Here is a 17,241-nt window from a genome sequence, read left to right on the forward strand (position 1 = left end):
CGTGGATTACACTTTGTGGCCGATGTATTACCGGTATCGTGTGCTCTGAGACTGCATTTGAAAATAGATACACTTCGTGGCCAATGATTGGTACCTGTGTTGCGTAGTCCATACTTAACTGTTATATGCATGCTAGATTAGGTAAATGGTCATGGGTTACACTTTGTGGCCGAGGTGTTACCGGTATCGTATACCCAGGATTGTACTTGGAGATGGATTACACTTGTGGCTAATGTGTTACTGGTATTGTGTAATTCATCCTAATTGTATCACTATGAAGGCATGTAGAATATTTATGGTTAGGTATCACTCACTATGCTACGAACCCTTGCTAACAGGGGTTAAGGTGTTGGATAACCCATTATGGTATATTCGATGTGCCTTTCCGAAATGCCACACCCATGGGACGATGTGCTTGTTGCTAGAGCTGGGAACTTATCAGGCATGGCCATTGATTGGTACCAGTGCCATGACAACCAAGAGGGGATTATCAAGGATTTGCTACGTGACCCATGGACTCATATGGGGACTGGCAAGCTTTTATTCACGGCTAGAGTTTATATCCCTGCGTAGTCGATGGTGGTTCCAAGACGAGGGATACAACCTAATGTGCCTAGTAGCATTTATCAGACTTTGTTATATTGTTAGGTGGATAATAAAATAAATAAATTGCATCACTAGGATCATGGATTATGTGTTTAATTTTCGTAATCATCATTCATATTTACTTATGCGAATCCTATGCTTGGATGTGTATAAACCCCACCCCTCACTGAGCAAGTTGGAAAGTTCACCCTATGTATACACTCCTTTTTAGATGATGATGCAGGTACTGTGGTGCCGATGACATGTGACCCAATATCTTCTTGGTCAGAGTATAGTATGAGCGACTGGTGGATACCAAAAGCGGAGGAGCACGATCAGGACTGTGCTTGCGACCACTCTGCTTACGTCACACCGTGAGATGTACAACATATTTTGATACTTTTGATATAGACTGTGGATGGTATATTTTGGAATTTATGTTTCTATGTCTTGGTTGAATTTGTAATAGAATAACTTAGTTATGGATATTATATTTTCATTAGATATTTCTCCATTTTATTGATGATTCCTCTATTATACTCTGATTATGCTGCTTTTGGTTGGTTTGTGATGTGAGATTGTGAAATGTTAAGGTACTACGATCAGAGGTCTTGGTAGGTTATAAGACAGGTACGTGTCTTACTCATACCACCAGTATTCTTAATGTTAAGTTGGGTCTACTGGAAGTGGGGTGTGACAGCTTGATATCAGAGTGCGATGCTCTACCTTAACTCACAATCTCAACCAAACTATCACATGGGGAAATTAGGATTTAAATAAAAATCTTAAAGACAACAATAATAGAATTGCACAAACTAGGAGGTAAACATAGGTGTCAAAGCTGCTCATTAGATAAAGAATTTGATTACATAAGCTTACACCATTTTTATGAAAGTAAAAACAGAAAGCTAGAAATCCTAACTAGCCTAAGTCTAGGAAACTTAAATGACCGAAGCAAATGATAGAAAATAAAACCCAACTAAAATCTAGAACAAGGAATTATAAATAAAACACTGAATGGAAAATCCTAAAACTACAGTGGTGTAGACACCCAATTTTGTCACCCTCCTCCGGCTATGATGAAATTTGGATCTTAGATGCGACTTTCGATCAACAGAGATGATGATTGACCTGGAAAACCCAAAAACATTCTCCACCTATCTGAAAACCCTAGAAACCCCCATGCAGGAAAGAAGAGGGTCCAAATTTGACTTTTTACATCGAAGGAATCTAGTCAAGATGACCGTACAGATGGATAGTACTCGAAAATACGATTCTGATGATTTATGGCATGTCAAAATTGGACCATCGGATCTCCCACAATCGTCCCCAGAAAATTAGATTTTCCCATAAATATGTTATGCACTCTGGCAAGCCTGCTGGAAACTTGAAAAATCCCCTACTTATCCAAATACCTCAAATTCATCCCGTACCTGAAAATCCTGAAAACCCCTGCACGGGAAAGAAGAGGGTCTAAATTTGACTTTTTATATACGAAAGAATCTGGTTAAGATGACCATACGGATGGATATTACTCACAAATACGATTTCAACAATATATGGCACGTTAAAATTAGATCGTCGAATCTCCCGCAATCGTCATCAGAAAATTCTATATTCTGCACGCGTGTTGTGTGCAGGCTTGCCCGCACGCATGCACGCGCTGGCCTTCCAACCAGTGACCCTACACAGCCTTGTGTGTGGCTCCGTATAGCCTTATGCATGCCCCCGCACAACCCGGCCCATGCCCCCACGCAATGCTGCCAGTGCCCCTGCTGGCTGCAGCCCATGCCCCTGCCTGCTGCAGCCTATGCACAGCTGCTGCCCAGCTCGTGCACAGCTATTGCCCACCCGTGCATAGCTGCTGCCCAACCCATGCATAGCTGCTTCCCACCCGTGCACTGTGCCTACCCAGCCCGTGCACATTTCCTGCCCATCCTTGCACTGTGCCTGCCCTCCAGTGTATCCGTGCTGGTCATGCCCTATGCATTTTCAACCCAACCTTGTGTGCCGCCATCGACGGTGAAGAAATTTTCTCTTCACCCATTTTTGCATTTGCACTGCTCCGCTAGCATACCTTACGCCACAACCTCCTATTAGTCCAAAAACCAAAATTTTTCTCTCCTCCCGTTTTGTCCAAAAACCCACTTTTACCCATTGGCTAAAATTTCTCTCTCCTCTTGTTTTTTCCAAAATCCCCCTTTTGTCCATTGGTTAAAAAACCCTTTTCACCCACTTTAGTCCAAAAACCCCCTTTTGTCCATTGGTTAAAAACCCTTTTAACCCACTTTAATCCAAAACCCCCTTTGGTCCAGTGGTTAAAGGAATTCTCTCTCCTCCCCTTAAGCCCAAAAATACCAAAAATACCCCTCTCCTTTAGAAAAAAATACACCAAAAATCACAACCCCACTTAGGAAGTGAAACTTTGCCCTCTCTCCTCCTCCCCTCCCCCATTAAGTTTCTTTGGGTCTTCAGAGCAATCTTCGTCAAGATCCAAAATTTTATTCAGATCTTTGAAGTGTTCTTTGGGATCTTGAAGATCTTCAATCTAAGTTTGTAGTTCAATCCATTTTTTCCAAAAAAAACATGTTTTTGAGTGTTCTTGATCTTTACCGAAAGTAGAAACCCCCCCTTGAGGTTCTTCAGGTCTACGAAGAGATCTTTGTCAAGATCCGGAGTTCTACTCGGATCTCCAAAGTGTTCTTTGGGGCTTCGAGGATCTTCAATCCATTTTTTCTAGAAATTACCATTCCCAGCCAAAGCTCTGTCTGAGTGCTTTTGGAATCTTTCCAAAAATAGCCATTCCTAGTAGAAGCTTTGTCGGAGTGTCACCTTAGCCTAGCCCTCCCCTAGCCTATCCGCAGCAGAAGCTTCGTCGGAGTGCCACCTTAGCCTAGCCCTCCCATAGCCTATCCTCAGCGGAAGCTCTGTTGGAGTGCCACCTCATTTGAAGCCCAGAAATAGTCTTCCCTAGCCGAAGCTCTGTCCGAATCCAAATCCAAAAGTAACCGTTCCTAATCGGAACTCTGCCCAAATATCATCACAACCAAAATCTCTCGAGAAAGGAAGTTGGAGGTCAAGACCATCTTCCCCTGAGCCAGGAGAATCCGAAAGACAGTCCGAGACGGTACTAATCAGGGGCCCACCCCTTTTGAACTTTAACAGGTGTTAAGTTTAGGTACAGTTTCTCAACCGAATTGCCATCATGTAGACTTTATACAGACATAGTTTTAGTGTACATAGTCATTTAAATTCAGTCAATGTATATAAGTGTGATAACTTAGCCATGCATGTGAAATAGGAATAATTGTGGAAAATGTTCGTTCTTAAGCATTTAGTAGGAAGACCGGTTAAACCGAGCATATTGGGTGCCTAACACCTTCCCAATTCTATAACCTGATGCTTACTCTAAATCTTTGGATCAGACCAACTTTCATGCCCTTTTCTCTATAATTGGGCCCACCCCGGGGTCCTAGGCCCATAATCCTAGGTAGTGACTCCAAACTCTTTTGCATGATCCCAATCCCTGTATTGGACCATCATTAAACCCCCATCTCAAATGATGAATTTTACACTCTTACGAAATAGGCCTCCACGTATCTCTGAGCGACGATACTGCGGTGAGGGGCCCGCAAGCAAAAGCACACATGACACCCCCTCCCTCATGAAAGGAGAACAGAGAGAGGAGAGAGGACGGAATGGTGACTCATGAAGTCATAGATTCTTCAACCACTACTGTAATACCCCGCTTCTTAAACCCGGTCTGATTTCGTGATTGAACCGGTTTAACCATGCAGGAACCGAGCCAGAGGAAATTAGAGCGGGTTCCTTATGGGCTATGATGGCACGGGTGACCTTAAACACCGGCTGGCCCGACAAGTCCGAGCCAGTGCCAGAAGAGACGGGAGTGCCCAAACCGTGTACGTGCACCTACCATAAGGCTATGTACGGATAAAACAGGTATTATATCTGTATTTTTAGGTATATACGTATGCTACATCGTATGCCTGGGGTGGGGTTCGAACCGAGGTCCGAACCAGGTCAAAATCCCGAGTCTTGGCTCTCGGGTGGGTATAACAGGTGGGTACACCCGCCCACCTGAGTGACCCATCCAACACTATTCACTTAAGTAGGAATAGTATATAAAGCTTTATGATTTCTTTTCTTTCCATTTATTACCCTCGTACGTTTGGTGAGAAAAGTAAAGAGGAGAGAGAAAAGAAAGGGAAGAAGAAAGGAAGAGGAAGAAAGGAAGGATTTCAGTGGCGCCGAAGCTCGATCTTGCCATTCCGGTGCCGGGAGAGTAATCTTCAACTCTAGATCTACAGTTGGAGGTAAGAAAAGTTGGGTTTTATGAACATTCACCATACCCAAGCTTTAAACCCTTGATTCGAGTATGGTTTCTTAAGATCTTGTAAATACCCTTTGAAATGATGAATCTAAGGTTTAATAGATGATTTATGTGTTGATCTTGAAGGATTTGAAGAGATTGACAAGGTAGAAGAAGCATTGTGAGTTGGAAGTGATTTGAAGGGTTTGAAGTCATTTTTGGGCAAAGAAGGTAAGATGGTTTCCCTCACTTGAATCTAACCTAGACCTAGGTTAGAACCATCCTATAGGACTTCAAGGGTGTGAAGAATGGGTGGGGAAAAGCCCCATTTGATTCCCCAAAGGATGGAGAAAATGGAGAAGAGACAGAGTCATTTCCGCCAAAACCGGTGGGTACAACAAGCGGGTACCTACCCGCCTGAGGGTACCCACCTGAGAAGGCAGGGGTCCCTGGCCTAACCGGCGGGTAGGTACCCGCCGGTCACCCGGTTCCAAACCGGTGGGTAAAACCGGTGGGTAGACAGCCCACCTGTCTGACCCACCTGTGTGGCCCCGAAGGTGATCCTTATGTCCGATCGAACCCAAATCGGACGTGTGACCTTCTTTCGACGTTCTAAACACGATTTTGACATCGGATTTCATTAATTTTGATTCTAAAATGGTGAAGTACTAACCCCGCTCAATTATGTTAGGTTCACCAAATCCTACCCGATTCGCTCCGGATCTCACCCGTACCGAACGGGAATCCTTGTACGCTACAGGTAAGTGGAGAGAGGACGTTTGGCCTTGTTTCAAGGCATTTGTTTGGCATTTCATTTAACTATATCTAATCTAGTCATGTCATCATGAATATGCTATATAGATTAGTCATTCCACACATTGATGTGCATATGTGCTATGTTTACTTTTCAAATGCCAATTGAATGAGATGTTTATATGTTGAATGTGGACATCATGGTGCATAATGCATTGATAGACTAGATGCCGTAGTCGGCTTGGAAACGAATGCATTGGTGGCCCGTGGAATGGGACACGGAGGCACTATGCAGTCGTACTATTGTCATATAGGAGCATGCGGTATTAGGATTCTCACCATCCCGTGCTACGACCCTTCCCAACAGGGGTTAAGGTGTTGGGTTACCATTTGGGGGGAAGCAAGGGTTGCGGTTGTCGGACACTGTGGTGGTTAGGCATTACGCCCGACGAGTCATGTAGGACAGTCGGCAACCCCGGTGGTACATTCAAGAGGGCCAATCGTACTGCTTTTAAATTGCTGGAGTCAGCACCTTTATTTTCAGTCATTTACATTTCTGTTGAGAGCCGGTGGACGGCATTGTCTTTACTTTCCGAGTACTCACGGTGGGCCTTCTCCGACAGCCCTATGGGCGTATCGCGGGAGGGAGTTCACGGCTCGTACCCGAAGTATACGCGCACTGTGGTTGTAGTAGCACTAAAACCAAAGACTTAGTAATGTTGCTTAGGTGGATGTGATTTAAAATGTATAGCATGGCATGTAGTGCATATGATGTGTTGTGATGTGTGGACTGCTGTGTGGTCCATATTTCTACTTACTGAGCTAGTGAGCTCATCCCACGTGTACACCCCTTTTTAGATGATTTTGCAGGTCATACATCTGAGGAGCATGGGGTGGGTCCCACAGTCGAGTTTCCTGAAGAGGACTGGTGGATCCCTGAGGAGTTTGAGCACGGCGTAGACTGCTCGTGCGAGAGCTGTGCTGCGGTACAGCAGTTCTGAGGCCGAGCTGAGCTCCACCTTGGAGGCCGTGCTGATCTCCACTTCTGAGGCCGAGCTGAGCTCTTCTATGTGATGCCGAGCTGGGCACAACCCTGGATGCCGAGCTGAGCTCCAGCCTTGATACCGAGCCGAGCTGTGTACTCTGATGATTCTGATGATTTCCTGTATATACTTGATATTTGAATTTTATTCTTTTTGTGTATATATCATGCCTTCGGGCCCAAATGTATATAATTATTGTATCACTATTCGGGTATCAAGTATATGGGATTTATTCACAGGTAAAACTTAGTCTTCCGCTGATCTGATGAACTTATGTTAGTATGTGTATGCTGTGGTGGAATACAGTATCTGATGATCCTGGCAGGTTTGGGTTAACCGGTGTTAACTCGGTCACCGCTCCGGTTCAGGGTGAACGGGGTGTGACAAACGGTGGTATCAGAGCGTGATGCTCTGCTCCACTCACAGCATACCATTAGAATCCCGTAGACTCTATAATAGGAAAAGGGGGTTGGGCTAAAGATAAAAGCTTAAAGATTAAAAGTCAAAGAAAGAAAGTATAAAAAAATGGGGTTATATTGTAAGTTGCATTCATGGCATGCGTGAGTGTAGACAAAAGGTAATTAGATTGGAACTATAACCTATAAAATACTATGTTGACGAAATTTCGGCAGCATAACGGCGTAAAATGGGATTTCCAAAAAAATTTGACACAAATACCTGATAAACAACAGATAATAATATAACAAAGAGCACAGATAGAAAAAAAAAATACATCACCACAAAACCACACAGGTACTCCACATATGAAATCACCACAAAAATCCACTATTCAAAGATATATTATTCCACAATGAATCCAGTTACATCGCAATTACAAGGAATGAGAAGAAATAAATATACAATGTCTACAAAAAGAGAAAATGGATAAACAGCTGGGTGGGCGAGCCAAGCCCTCACTGGTCGTCGTCATCGTCGTCGATGATCACCACGTTCACCGGAGGCCTGGAGTTGACGTCGAAGCGATGATCGTAATAATCGAACCTCGCGTTCACCAGCCGTACCTCCCTCCGAAGCCGGCCATAGTCTACTGAGATAGCGTTGGCCCTGGTGTCCAAGTCCTGACCCAGCCTAAGGAAGGAATCCTCCAAGGTGGTCTGCCTGGAGACAATCTCATCCAGCCGCCTCAGTATCTGAACCTGGCCATCCTGTAAGGCCCGCATGGAGGACGTCATGCCCTCAAAGTCGTAGGCACCACTCCCAGGTGGTGGGGCTGTAGCTCTAGAAGGACTAGGGCTATGACCTCTCGACTCCTGAGGCGCCTCCTCAGGGATGCTGCCACCCATCAGATCCTCCTCCTCGTCCTGAGGAACGTAGTCCTCATCCTCCTCACTGGACTCCTCCTCCATGAGGACATCCTCCATAGGGGCAGCCCTCCTACCCCTACCTCTCTGAGCTCTTGATCTCGGAGGTGAATCCATGAGGGTCTGAAGACCCATCCTCAGGAGGTTTCTCCGGTCGAACCTATCAGCCGGAGTCTTCCCCTCCTCACCGCTCAGATCCACCCCGAAGAACTCGAAGATCCTAGTGAGGATCTTGCCGTAAGGGAATCCTCCATCCTCTGGGTGGGAAGTGTGGTGCTCCATCGTTCGGAGAATAATATAGGGAAGGCACAAGTGCTCGCCGCCTCCCTCTGTGGCCGTGAAGATGCAAAAGGCAATGAAAGCCGCCATGAAACCCACCTGGTTCCGATGACCTCCTCTGGGGAGCAGGTTCAACTGGATCAACCGGGCGAATAGACGAACCTCAGGGTAGAAGGATGTCTCGGACTCCGGGCGACTGCTGCTGCCGCAGATGGTCTCGTAGATGAAGTCCGGTGTCTCCAGGCTCATGAACGGTCCCTGAGGCCTACCCCTGGGGGGACTGTAGTATCGGTGTCCCGCCGCCGATATACCCAAGATACTGGCCAAGGTGCCTACCGTCAGCTGGATATCCACTCCCTTCACCAAGCTGCTGATGGTGAACTCCCCGTACGGATACGACACCTCTAGGTTACAATAGAACCGACGGACGAGCTGCTCGTAGCATGGTCGGTCCACATGAAGAATAGAGTCCCATCCCAATGCTGAGAACCTCTCCTGAAGCCTAGCCTTGTGGAAGTCCTCGACTACCACGGTCTTCTCCATCAACACTGACCCCTTCAGGAAGTTGGGCCAGTTGGCTGTGGCCTCTACACTGAGAAAGTGCTCCTCATCATAGTCTGAAGGGTCAGACTGGGCAGGTGCAGGTCTCCCTGTGCGAGGAGTTGAAGAGCTGGTCTCCGCACTCTTCCGCTTAGAAGCGGTGGTCTTGCGTCGAACGCCAGAGGAAGGTGGTCCCTTGTCGGTGCGTGACGACATCCTGACAATAAGAAAGGAAAGTAAGGATTAGTATAGGGAGGAAAATGACAGCAAAAGCAATAAGCATAAATAAAATGAGGGAATTCAAGTCCATTGTGCAAATTTGAATATAATGGAGAATAGCTTGAAACCCTAGGTCTAGAGCAAAATGCCGTAGTAACGGGATCATGAAAGTGCAAGAACATACCCAAATAGACTATGGAGTTCTATGAATACAAGTATGGATGAAAATCAAGGAAATCAATGCCAAAAATAGGGATTTTCATGGAAATACATGGGGATTCTAAGCATAATGGAGGATTCATGAGATCTAAAGTATATCTAGTGTAAATCAAATGGATTGCATCACAAAGGAGTCATCAGTTGGAGAAAAAGAGTGAGGATTGAAGAAATCCCCAAATTTGGAAACCTATGGCACAAATTGGGGTTTTCTCCAAATGAAGAGAGAAAATTCCTATAAACTACAAATGACCACAGTAGAATCATCACAAACACATGGAAAGACTGTTCTATGGTGAAAAATATGGAAAGGAAGCCTAGAAAGTAAACCCTATTCATGCATTCTATACAAATGGAAATTCTGAAAAAGGAAGAAGGAGGAACTTACTTGAATGAGGGTGAGTTGACTCTTCTCTAAAGCGTCGAGTGGGTGAGGAGACTCGCGAGTAGAAGCGCCGAGGAGACCTCCAAGGTCGGCCAAGGAAGAAAGGAAGAGAGAGAAAGGAGATGGGGAAAGAGACAAGACAGAACAGGGTCTGTAGGGCCCTGTTCGTGTTTTAACACGGGCAAGACCGGCGGGTATAACCGGCGGGCTCCTACCCGCCGGTGCCACTCGCCGGTTAAGGCAGTAAAGACCGGCGAGTATAACCGGCGGGTAGGATCGTTCAGCCCACTGGTTATGACAGTTGGGAAATTTTGAAAATTTTTCTTCTTTTCTTTTTCCCTTCTCTCCTCCTAGCATGATTTCATTGATTGTCACTATGGATGTTATTCCTATGATTAATATGCTATGGTCAAGTGGGACCGTTGGCATGTATGTTGTGGACTTTGTCTGGATCTTGGAATTGAGCTATGATTATTTACAGGCTATCATATACTACAACACCTCATGTAATGGCATATGATTGTGTGCCGAAATCAATTCTATGGTGTTTAACCAATATGGTGTGTGATGTGTTCCAGGTACAGGGATACGATGGTACGTACTAGATCCGGTAGTAATGCCCGAGGTACCTCGCGGGGTCCTCATCGGGTCGGTCGACCATAAAATCCCAGAGGGTCCCGTTCTGTGGGGCATACCTCACCTCCACTACCTCAAGAGACCCTTGGTCAGGGTGGGGCACATGGGGACCCACCTATGACTACACTTCCGGACCCTCCACCGGTCATTACACCGGGAGATGTTGCTACAATAATTCAGCAGTCCCAATAAGCTTTCCAGCAACAAATGCTTCAGCAACAGCAAGCATTTATGACTGCCATCCAGCAACAGTTGGATTTTTCTCAACCGGGTCAACCGCCCCGAGTACTCACTCCGCAGGACCCACCTGTAGGGTCGGGAACGGGACCACAAGTGGTGGGTACACCTCCAATCCCACCATTCGGTATTCCTCACCATGGGATGCCTCCTCCATACCCCTACTATCCTGTCTATGCTCCTAACTTCCCGGCGACGAGTAATACGTCAAGGGTAGTGGAGTCATTCAAGAGGAACTTACCACCTGTATTCTCTAAGGTGGGGAGTGACCCTCTGGAACCGGATCAATGGATCCAAGAATTAGAGAAGATATTTGAGGTGCTTGAGTGCACGGATGCCCAAAAACTTATTTGTGCTGGGTTGCAACTCAAGAAAGAGGCAAATTCTTGGTGGCAAGCCTCCAAACCTATATTGATGGTTGCTCATCCAGAACCTACTTGGGAGCAGTTTAAGGAGTTGTTCTTGGATAACCATTATCCGCGCAGTTTCAGAGATCGAAAGGAGACTGAGTTCATGGCCTTAACTCAAGGAGGTAAGACTGTCCTGGAGTACCAACAACAGTTCGAGAGTTTGTTCCATTTTGCCCCAAGGCATATGCGAACAGCTGAAGAGAAGGCAGCAAGGTTCCTAAAAGGCCTAAAAGCATCTATTGGGTCTGTGCTGGAAGTCTTGGTTTTGACCGAATATGGCCAGATTGTACAGAAGGCCAAAACAATGGAAGATAAGCAAAAGGGTGAACAGTCCCTCACTCCTGGACTGTGGAAGAGAACAAATCCATTCCCAGATGTGGGAAATTCCTCCAAAGCATACCGCGGATCATACAGTTCTGGGCCTATGTATAGGCAGCCCTATAGGCCACCTGGCTACCCTCCTAGGCCAGTTGGTGGTTCGGGTTCTACCTCTTTTCGCCCGAACACTAGTGTGGCACCCATAGCTCCAAGGCCACCTCAACCTCCATCTGCATCGGGTCAAGTGCAGAGGGGCCCCGCTCTAGTTCCGACGTCTCAGATTCGTTGCTTCAACTGCCATTCCTATGGGCATTATGCGAAAGACTGTCGGGCCCGACCAGCCTTGCCCTCCAGTCAGCCCTCTGCGTACCGACCTCCCTTACCTCGAGGGAATCAACCGCAGGGAAGGATGTATGCTCTATCGGCCGAGGAAGCTGAGGCTAGTACAGAAGTAGTAGCAGGTACATTTTAAATTAAGAAGTTCATTATGATTAATATTGATGACCTGCTGAAATTATATACATTGTTATACTAGGTATCCTACCCATATCGGGCATACCAGCCTATGTTTTATTTGATTCAGGAGCTACTCATTCATTCGCATATAAGAGATTTGTAGGGAAACTTGGGATGTCACCCAGGATCCTAGACCATGGAATGATTGTTAGTATGCCTACTGGTAAAATTGCACAGTTGAAGGAAGTGTATGGGCCTTGCCCAGTGGAGATTAGTGGGAAGAACTTTGATGCACAACTCATTATGTTCAATATGTAGAATTTTGATGTTATATTGGGCATGGATTGGTTGTCGGCTCATCGAGCTAATGTGATCTGTGCGGAAAGGCTAATTAAGGTAACAGATGATGAAGAGAAAGAGTGGGTATACCGAGCCGATACAATGAAAAGGGTGAGGAAGGTCCTGGTCTTCGCTCTTCAAGCGGTAAAGTTGCTAGAAAGTGGATGTCAGGGTTACATAGCCTCGGTACTCGATGTTGATGCAAGAGTTACACCTCTAGAAGAAGTAAAGGTGGTTAAAGAGTTTCCCGATGTTTTCCCAGATGATCTGATGCATTTACCACCTGATAGGGAGTTGGAGTTTGCCATAGACTTGACTCCTGGAGCAGCTCCAGTATCTAAGGCTCCATACAGGATGGCACCAGCTGAATTGAAGGAGTTGCAGATGCAGTTGCAGGAATTATTAGAAAAGGGGTTTATTCGCCCGAGTGTTTCACCTTGGGGTGCCCCGGTGTTGTTTGTCAAGAAAAAGGATGGTAGTTTGCGTATGTGCATAGATTACCGGGAGTTGAATAAGCTAACATTAAGAACCGGTATCCATTGCCACACATTGATGATTTATTTGATCAGTTGCAAGGAGCCAGGGTATTTTCGAAGATAGACCTTCGGTCCGGCTATTATCAGCTCAAGATAAAGAGTAATGATATACCCAAAACAGCATTTAGGACTCGATATGGTCATTATGAGTTCCTAGTGTTGTCCTTCGGGTTAACCAATGCACCGGCAGCATTCATGGATCTAATGAATCGAGTATTTCAGGATGTGCTCGACAAATGGGTAATTGTTTTTATTGACGATATCTTGATCTACTCCAAGACCGAAGAGGAGCACACTCAACACTTGAGAATGGTGTTACAGAGATTGAGGGATCAACAGTTGTTTGCCAAGTACAGTAAATGTGAATTCTGGCTTGAACAAGTTGGATTCTTGGGGCACATAGTGTCTAAAGCTGGAATCGAGGTAGATCCTGCTAAGGTGAAAGCAGTAGTGGAATGGGAAAGCCCCAAGAATGTTACTGAAATTAGAAGCTTCTTGGGTTTGGCTGGATACTACCGGCATTTCATCGAGAATTTTGCTCGGATCTCAGCACCAATGACCAAGTTGACTAAAAAGGGTGTGAAATTTGACTGGGCAGAGGAATGTGAGAAGAGCTTCCAAGAATTGAAAGAGAAGTTGGTGACTACCCCTGTGCTGACTATTCCTGAGGGCATAGGTGGAATGACAGTTTATACCGATGCTTCCAAAGTTGGTTTGGGTTGTGTTCTCATGCAACGCGGGAAGGTAATAGCGTATGCATCCCGACAACTAAAGGAGTATGAGAAGAATTACCCCACTCATGACTTGGAACTAGCTGCAGTCATTTTTGCCCTTAAGATCTGGCGACATTATTTGTATGGGGAGAAGTGTGAGATATACAGTGACCACAAAAGCCTGAAATACTTCTTCACCCAGAAGGATCTGAACATGAGACAGAGAAGATGGCTTGAACTCATGAAGGATTATGACTGCGATATTCAGTATCATCCCGACAAGGCTAATGTAGTGGCAGATGCATTGAGTCGGAAGACACAGACTGTGTCGCTCTCATACTTAGCAGTCAGCTCACCACTTGTGCAAGATGCTAATGGATGAAACCCTCTTGTATGAAGGGGCAACCTTAGAGCTTGAACCTCAACCAGAAAACCTTAAATGGTTGACGGTATCCTTGTCGGCTCTACAGGTGCATCCGGCAATTAGGCAAGAGGTGAAAAGGAAGCAACCTTTAGATCCTGAATTGCAGCGGATCAGAGTTAAGGTTCAAGACCAAACAATGAACGACCCAGATTTTACTTTAGCCAGTGATGGGGCATTGATGTTTTGAGACAGATTGTGTGTACCCGATGATTTGGATATACAAGATAAGATAGTGAGAGAAGCACATAGCTCCGAGTACTCACTTCACCCAGGAAGTACCAAAATGTACAAAGACCTTAAACAAAGTTACTGGTGGCCAAGCATGAAAGTCACCATAGCCTTATATGTGGCGACTTGTCTTACCTGCCAAAAAGTGAAAGCTGAAAGGCATCGACCTTATGGTACCCTTCAGCCACTCCCAGTACCAGAATGGAAGTGGGAAAGGATTACAATGGACTTCGTCACCGGACTACCAAGTACACCTAAGGGAATGGATGCGATATGGGTGATTGTGGATCGGCTTACCAAGACTGCTCATTTCATTCCTATCAAGACCAAGTTCTCCATGACCAAACTAGCACAACTGTACATGGACAACATAGTGTGCTTACATGGAGTGCCAGTGAGCATTGTTTCAGATAGGGACCCAAGGTTCACTTTCAGATTTTGGAAAAGCTTACAGTGTGCCTTGGGATCACAGCTGAATTTGAGTACAGCGTTTCACCCACAGACGGATGGTCAGTCGGAGCGAACCATACAGATATTAGAAGACATGCTCAGGGCATGTGCAATGGAGATGAGTGGCAGTTGAGAAGAATATATACCTCTTATGGAGTTTGCATATAACAACAGTTACCAAGCCACAATTGGGATGGCTCCATATGAGACGTTATATGGTAGAAAGTGCAGAACTCCTTTATATTGGGATGAGGTAAGTGAACGTTGAATGTTAGGACCTGAGATGATACAAATGACTTGTGACAAAGTCGACGTTATTAGAGAACGGATTAAAGCAGCTCAGTCCCGTCAAAAGAGCTATGCGGACACCCGCAGGAAGGAGATTGAATTTCAGCCAGGAGAAAAGGTATTTCTCAAGATCTCTCCTACTAAAGGTTTGCAAAGGTTTCACAGAAAGGGGAAGTTTAGCCCAAGATACATGGGACCATTTGAGATCTTATCCCGGGTTGGCTCAGTAGCCTACATGCTTGCTCTGCCACCTTCGCTTGGGGATGTTCACAATGTATTCCATGTATCCATGCTGAAGAAGTACGTGCATGATCCATCTCATGTACTACCCGTTGAACCAGAGTACCTAGAAGCTGATATGACCAACACAGAACAGCCAGCTGAAATTTTGGACCGGAAGGTGAAAACCCTTCGCAACCGCTCCATTTCCTATGTAAAGGTGCGATGGGCTGATCATTCACTTGAAGAAGCATCTTGGGAGGTAGAAGAAGAAATGCGAGCCAAGTACCCTCATCTTTTTGATCAACCAGGTACGCAATTTCGAGGACGAAATTTTTCAGAAGGGGGGTAATGTAATACCCCGCTTCTTAAACCCGGTCTGATTTCACGGTTGAACCGGTTTAACCATGCAGGAACCGAGCCAGAGGAAATTAGAGCGGGTTCCTTATGGGCTATGATGGCACGGGTGACCTTAAACACCGGCTGGCCTGACAAGTCCGAGCCAGTGCCAGAAGAGACGGGAGTGCCCAAACCGTGTACGTGCACCTACCATAAGGCTATGTACGGATAAAACAGGTATTATATCCATATTTTAAGGTATATACGTATGCTACATCGTATGCCTGGGGTGGGGTTCGCGCCGAGGTCCGAACCCGGTCAAAATCCCAAGTCTTGGCTCTCAGGTGGGTAGGACAGGTGGGTGCACCCACCTGAGTGACCCATCCAAGAGCACTATTCACTTAATTAGGAATAGTATATAAGGCTTTATGATTTCTTTCCTTTCCATTTATTACCCTCGTACGTTTGGTGAGAAAAGTAAAGAGGAGAGAGAAAAGAAAGGGAAGAAGAAAGGAAGAGGTAGAAGGGAGGATTTCAGCGGTGCCGAAGCTCGGTCTTCCCATTCCGGTGCCGGGAGAGTGATCTTCAACTCTAGATCTACAGTTGGAGGTAAGAAAAGTTGGGTTTTGTGAACATTCACCATACCCAAGCTTTAAACCCTTGATTCGAGTATGGTTTCTTGAGATCTTGTAAATACCCTTTGAAATGATGAATCTAAGGTTTAATAGATGATTTATGTGTTGATCTTGAAGGATTTGAAGAGATATTGACAAGGTAGAAGAAGCATTGTGAGTTGGAAGTGATTTGAAGGGTTTGAAGTCATTTTTGGGCAAAGAAGGTAAGATGGTTTCCCTCACTTGAATCTAACCTAGACCTAGGTTAGAACCATCCTATAGGACCTTGAGGGTGTGAAGAATGGGTGGGGAAAAGCCCCATTTGATTCCCCAAAGAATGGAGAAAATGAGGAAGAAATAGGGTCTTTCCCGCCAAAACCGGTGGGTACAACCGGCGGGTACCCACCTAAGAAGGCAGGGGGCCTTCAGGCCTAACCGGCGGGTACCACCGGCGGGTAAAACCGGCGGGTACCTACCAGCCGGTCTTAGCAAAGGGCCCCTGGCCTAACCGGCGGGTACAACCGGTGGGTACCACCGGCGGGCCCCTACCCGCCGGTCCCAAACCGGTGGGTAAAACCGGTGGGTAGACAGCCCACCTGTCTGACCCACCCGTGTGGCCCCGAAGGTGATCCTTATGTCCGATCGAACCCAAATCGGACGTGTGACCTTATTTTGACGTTCTAAACACGATTTTGACATCGGATTTCATTAATTTTGACTCTAAATGGTGAAGTACTAACCCCGCTCAATTATGTTAGGTTCACCAAATCCTACCCGATTCGTTCTGGATCTCACCCGTACCGAACGAGAATCCTTGTACGCTACAGGTAAGTGGAGAGAGGACGTTTGGCCTTGTTTTAAGGAATTTGTTTGGCATTCATATAACTATATCTAATCTAGTCATGTCATCATGAATATGCTATATAGATTAGTCATTCCACACATTGATGTGCATATGTGCTATGTTTACTTTCAAATACAAATTGAATGAGATGTTATATGTTGAATGTGGACATCATGGTGCATAATGCATTAATAGACTAGATGCCGTGGTCGGCTTGGAAACGAATGCATTGGTGGCCCGTGGTATGGGACACGGAGGCACTATGCAGTCGTATTATTGTCATATAGGAGCATGCGGTATTAGGATTCTCACCATCCCGTGCTACGACCCTTCCCAATAGGGGTTAAGGTGTTGGGTTGCCATTTGGGGGGAAGCAGGGGTCGCGGTTGTCGGACACTGTGGTGGTTAGGCATTACGCCCGGCGAGTCATGTAGGACAGTCGGCAACCCCGGTGGTACATTCAAGAGTGCCAATCGTACTGCTTTTAAATTGCTGGAGTCAGCACTGTCATTTAAATT

At 45.9% G+C, this 17,241-nt stretch overlaps 1 protein-coding gene across 1 annotated transcript in view; it reads left to right on the forward strand.

Moving 5' to 3' along the window:
• The first annotated feature begins 390 nt into the window (after positions 1 to 390).
• Positions 391 to 17,241, forward strand: part of LOC122064366 (disease resistance protein RGA2-like) — a 44,679-nt gene continuing 27,828 nt past the window's right edge. Inside the window, exon 1 of the mRNA XM_042628081.1 lies at positions 391 to 532. Within this exon, the coding sequence (XP_042484015.1) occupies positions 391 to 532 (142 nt within the window). The remainder of the gene's footprint in view (positions 533 to 17,241) is intronic.

Source organism: Macadamia integrifolia, unplaced genomic scaffold (assembly GCF_013358625.1).
Source record: "Macadamia integrifolia cultivar HAES 741 unplaced genomic scaffold, SCU_Mint_v3 scaffold1632, whole genome shotgun sequence".
In the NCBI taxonomy this organism is placed as follows: domain Eukaryota; kingdom Viridiplantae; phylum Streptophyta; class Magnoliopsida; order Proteales; family Proteaceae; genus Macadamia; species Macadamia integrifolia.